Source organism: Xenopus laevis, chromosome 9_10S (genome assembly GCF_017654675.1).
Source record: "Xenopus laevis strain J_2021 chromosome 9_10S, Xenopus_laevis_v10.1, whole genome shotgun sequence".
Taxonomy (NCBI): domain Eukaryota; kingdom Metazoa; phylum Chordata; class Amphibia; order Anura; family Pipidae; genus Xenopus; species Xenopus laevis.
Window position 1 is genome coordinate 114,000,199 of NC_054388.1, and position 5,086 is coordinate 114,005,284.

The 5,086-nt window shown below is 42.3% G+C and overlaps 1 protein-coding gene across 2 annotated transcripts; it reads right to left on the reverse strand.

Annotated features, from left to right (window-relative positions):
* Positions 1-233: 233 nt before the first annotated feature.
* Positions 234-4,544, reverse strand: zg16.S (zymogen granule protein 16 S homeolog). 2 transcript variants are annotated; one of them, XM_018240800.2, is made up of 4 exons: positions 4,378-4,544; positions 2,485-2,546; positions 1,213-1,345; positions 234-634 (listed from the first exon to the last, which is right to left on the reverse strand). In XM_018240800.2, exons 1-4 carry the CDS (start codon positions 4,527-4,529, stop codon positions 310-312), a joined length of 672 nt encoding a protein of 223 aa, XP_018096289.1. In that variant the 5' UTR covers positions 4,530-4,544; the 3' UTR covers positions 234-309. The 2 variants fall into 2 exon arrangements, with proteins under 2 accessions (XP_018096289.1, XP_018096290.1); XM_018240801.2 differs by lacking the exon at positions 4,378-4,544 and adding an exon at positions 3,040-3,144.
* Between the last annotated feature and the right edge of the window lie 542 nt (positions 4,545-5,086).

Consider the following 5,086-nt stretch of genomic DNA (forward strand, 5'->3'; position numbering starts at 1 on the left):
ACTAATAATAAATAATTGATAGTTTTGCCCCATTTTTACAAACCTATGCGCTCTCTCTGATTGACCAGCCCATGGCCCCAGTCTGGATAACTGAAATCTCTAATAATAATAATATTAATAATAATAATAATACACTGACCTATTTGTAAAGCTTAATCCATTTGTGTTAGTCACTGGGTCTCTGCTCAGGAGAGTTGCAGCATATTTACATGTATGAAAAAAACACTCAGATATCAGGAAAATCTCCTTTATTGACTACAGATCAAGTTGGGAATGGGGGGCAATAAAGCCTGGGTAAGGGTGGAACCTCTATTCCTCAGTCTTGCAGTGCACACAGCCCGGCTGGTAGCCCCAGTGGAAGCCAATGCTGTGTATGACGGAGGAATAGCGACCACTCACATAGCGCAGGGCGGTGGTCTGATACAAAGGGAAATCATTAAAGCTGGTGCCCGAGGGTTGGCCGAAACGGAAGATGCGCCCGTGGCTTGTCACAAACATCAGTTCATTTACGTAGGCAGCAGTCTTCCCTGATACCTGGGTAATGTTCTCTCCTGGGAGGAGCAGAAACTCCAGGATGGGCCCCGCTGTGTTCCCGTAATAGGTTCCCCACGTATTTCCATATCGGAACTGGAGTCTGGATTGAGGGATGAGAAGCATGATGAACAATAAGAGATGATCTCCTAGCAGGAGGCCAAAATATGGAGCCAGACCTATCTTCACCAGAATGCTAAACATGTCACTATTATTAGGATAAGTAAAACTTTTATTTTTAAATCTCTAAAATTACTTTAAACAGTGCCCAGAATAACATACATTTCTCATTTCCTTTTCTAAATCAAAAGCTGAAAACTGTAACTCATTCCAGCTACTTCCTGGTCCAGCTTAAAGCTCCTCCCCTTTTCTGCGCTCTCCTTCTCTCAGTGGGGCTCATTTATCAAGACTGGGCAAATTTGCCCATGGGCAGTTACCTATAGCAACCAATCAGTGATTAGCTTTTTAAAGCCAGCTGCAAGTAGAACAATGAATGCAGCAGTTTGATTGGTTGCCATGGGTTACTGCCCACAGGCAAATTTGCCCATTGTTGATAAATGACCCTCATTGACTGTGAAGATGCTCAGGTGCCTACTGGGCATGCTCACTGCCTGTGCTCCAATGGCAGTCCAGTCCATCCAGTAGGTACATCTACACCTACTGTATGTCTCAGATTCTTACCCAATAACGTGGCTCGGGTTCTCTCGTACTCGCAGGCCAGTGATTGGTCCATTCAGCTGCTCTGAAGAGAAAGAGAAAGCGGTGCCACCCCCCGAGCCATACTCCCCGGCAAAGGAAGAGAAGCGAGACTGAACTACAGGGGGAGACACAAAGGGAAAGTGAGATAAACAGAGGTTGGTGGGAAGGAGGCAGAGAGTCAGGGGATAAAACAGATTCAGATTAGTTCTGCTTGTTCCAACCCAGTATTATTATACCTCAATGGGCGTCCGTATAGTGTTTTATTATACCTCTGTATGTAATACGTTTTATTATATCCTTGTGTGTAATATTTTTTATTATACCTCTGTATAGGGTTGCCACCTTTTCTGAAAAAAAATACCGGCCTTCCTATCTCCTATATATTTATCTTTTTTCCTTATTAACAACATTGGGATCAACCATTATTTTTACTGGCCAGACGGGTAAAATACTGGCCAGGTGGCAACCCTACCTCTGTATGAAATAAGTATTATTATACCCCTGTATGTAATATGTTTTATTATACCCCTGTATTTAATATGTTTTATTATACCTCTGTATGAAATATGTTTTATTATACCCCTTATGTAATAAGTATTATTATACCTCTGTATGTAATAAGTTTTATTATACCCCTGTATGAAATAAGTTTTATTATAGCCCTGTATGTAATACGTTTTATTATACCCCTGTATGTAATAAGTATTATTATACCTCTGTATGTAATAAGTTTTATTATACCCCTGAATGGAATAAGTTTTATTATAGCCCTGTATGTAATACGTTTTATTATACCCCTGTATGAATTAAGTATTATAATACCCCTGTATGAAATAAGTTTTATTATACCCCTGTATGTAATATGTTTTATTATACCCCTGTATTTAATAAGTTTTATTATACCCCTGTGCCCTGTATTTAATAAGTTTTATTATACCCCTGTATGTAATGTGTTTTATTATACCTCTGTGTGTAATATGTTTTATTATACCCCTGTATGAAATTAGTATTATTATTCCTCTGTATAAGGCAAATGTGAATTTGATAAAATATATAATAGAGTCAATACATTTCCTTCTCCATCTCTGTTTTATTCTCAGTCTTATGTATGCCCTTCTCTGTAATTGAATTTGCCTTAATGCAGCTGGATGTTACAATATAACTGGGTGGATGTATAACAGAGTAACCCTCTTGGTACAGGATTTCTGGGACAGATAAATGTTGGGCCACACACAGAATCACAGAGGTACTCACTGCTGGAGGCTGCTGATGATCCCAGCAAGATTCCAACGCACAGCACCAGGGATAGAAACATCCTGCAGGGCACAAAGAGTTACATTTATTTCTGGAGAGAGTGCAGGGTCCTAGAGGTGTCATATTATAAGCCCTAGAGCTTGTTCTTTTGAAGACTCCCTCTTTGCGTTCCAGCATTTGGTCGGACCCCCTCAGCTAATAACAAGGTTACAGATACATGGAAGCATATTTCTATCAGCCAGTCAACTACAGTTGAAACAGTAACTAGAGCAACAAATAAGGATTCCCCTCAAATCATACCCTATTTAACCCTTAGTCTGAGAGTATTGCCATTCATAACAAATATCACTATAATGGGCCAACTGACCGCCCACCCTCTAGAGAAAGCGATCCCACATTTTGGGAGCCATTGCCAACAGTTCTCTGTGCCGCAAGGGGATCCAAATCCCATAATCCTCCACTCTACCAGTCCTACAGGTGCCAGTATCATTATGCCCCCCAAATCCTATAACCCTCCATCCCGCCAGTCCTAGAGGTTATGTGGCCCACTCTTACCTGCAGGCAGTAAGTATTCACAGGGTGTATGTGGCTCCCCCTGGCCTGTGCCTGTATTTATATGACTCCCCAGTACAAATGCCAGCTGCTTTCCCAGGTATCATGATGGGCTCAGGCCTCAGCTCCTGGTAACTCTTTCAATGCCAGCTGGTATCATGGCTCAGCAAATAGAGCAAGAGCATTTGACTAGATGGTGTTAAGGGTTAATGTGAGCCGGATTCTCCCAGGAGGGGCAAAGGCCAAACATTTACAAAGACATTGTATCTGAGGAGGGGCCCATATCTGCTGCTAATTGATGCACACCCACACAGTATATTCACATATACACACATCTGTCATTCTCAGGCCACTGAAGAGAAGCCTTTGGCTGCAGTAGAGTGACAGCTCCCATCATCCTCAGCTTCAGTGCTGCCTGTTGGGATGTGGTTCCATGTCATTCCTGGCTGCACACTGGGAGAAGCCTCTTTTCCATGCCACCTCTATTCTCCCTGCCCGGAAGGCTGGAAGCTACATCTTTTTATGTTTATGTACAATGGGACATAGCTGGTAAATGAGCAGAGCTGTCTATGTGCTCATGTCTGTTCACTTGTCTCCACGTGTTCCCATCTCACGTTGCCTACTTCTCACACAAGGTCCCCTACGCTCACCAAGTCTCCATCCCACTTCCATGCCTGTCCTTGACTGACTATTCTCTACTCTATTCTGCTCCTCTGCTTCCGACACATGAGGAAGAACCATAAACGCAATACCTGTACTCTCGCCCACTCCCTCAGCATATTCCTCCTCCCAGGCTGCACCACTGGAGACATATGTCCCTATTTCTTTTATTTCTACTAAATATTTTACTTATTATTTCCCTGGACTTTATGCATGAACTATTTTTGAGTCATCAGTGATCATTTGCCCTATAGATAAACAGAGGTGATACTGCCAGACAGTGATTCTTTGCCCTTTAGATGGTTTGGGAGTAGAACTACCTGTCACTGATCCTAAGTCCTACAGATTGGTCGGGAGTAGAACTACCTGTCACTGATACTTTGCTCTTTAGATGGGTCAGGAGTAGAACCACCTGTCATTGACCCTTAGTCCTATAGATGGTTCAGAATCCCTGTCTTGCTCTGTAGATTGCTCAGGAGCAAAACTACCTGTCTCACTGAACCTCATTCCTATAGATGGATCAGGAATAGAACAAGCTGAAATGGTCATTAGCCATATCGAACGGGAGTGGAACTATCTGTCAGTGATCCAAACAAACTGGTTATGGGTAAGGGGCAGATAAAGCAGGGTCCCCTTTAAGGAATCCACAGGTTAGCAGAGTAGAGTTCCTTGTTTAAGTACCTGTAAAAGTCCTTGCAAAGAGGAGCCTCCTTTGGGTTGTATCTGGGTATCTGGGTTGTATCTGAGACAAAGAAGTAAGAGATTAGGGCAGGATCCCAAAGAACCAAAGCTGAAGCGCAGGAATCCTTGTCTCTCTCCCTCAATATCACCATTTAGTCTCCTGCTGTTTTTATCCCTGAGACTGGCCCTGCCTCCCAGTAGGTGCCTATTCATCTCAGGTAGGTGTGTGAAGATTTGGATTCTATGGGCCTGGATGATCACCCCCTGATGGATGCGCCAATAGTGCTTAATAAAGCATGTATAGACTTGTTGGTTCTTGTTGGGTTGGATTAGCTCCCCCTGCTGGAACTTTCTGCCTATTGTTCATAGGTAGGCATGTGCCGACTTGTTGGATCCAGTTGGGGTAGAAACCCCTTATTTGATCCTTATTGAATAGACACAGGAATGCACTTTCACTTTTGTTTCTTTGCACTGATTATGTTTCTTTATACTGTTTAGAGTAACTTGCATTCCCTTAAAATGTCATAATGTTCTATCTATATAATATTAATACTGCATTCTGCCACTCAGTGACACATTCAATGAAAATAATAAGTTTTTTTGAACATCCTTGAATATATTGCATTGATGCAAAACTCCCAGATGATGACATTCTCATCACTCCCATGAAGATACAGTACAAAACCTTGAAACAGATTGTCTCCATAGA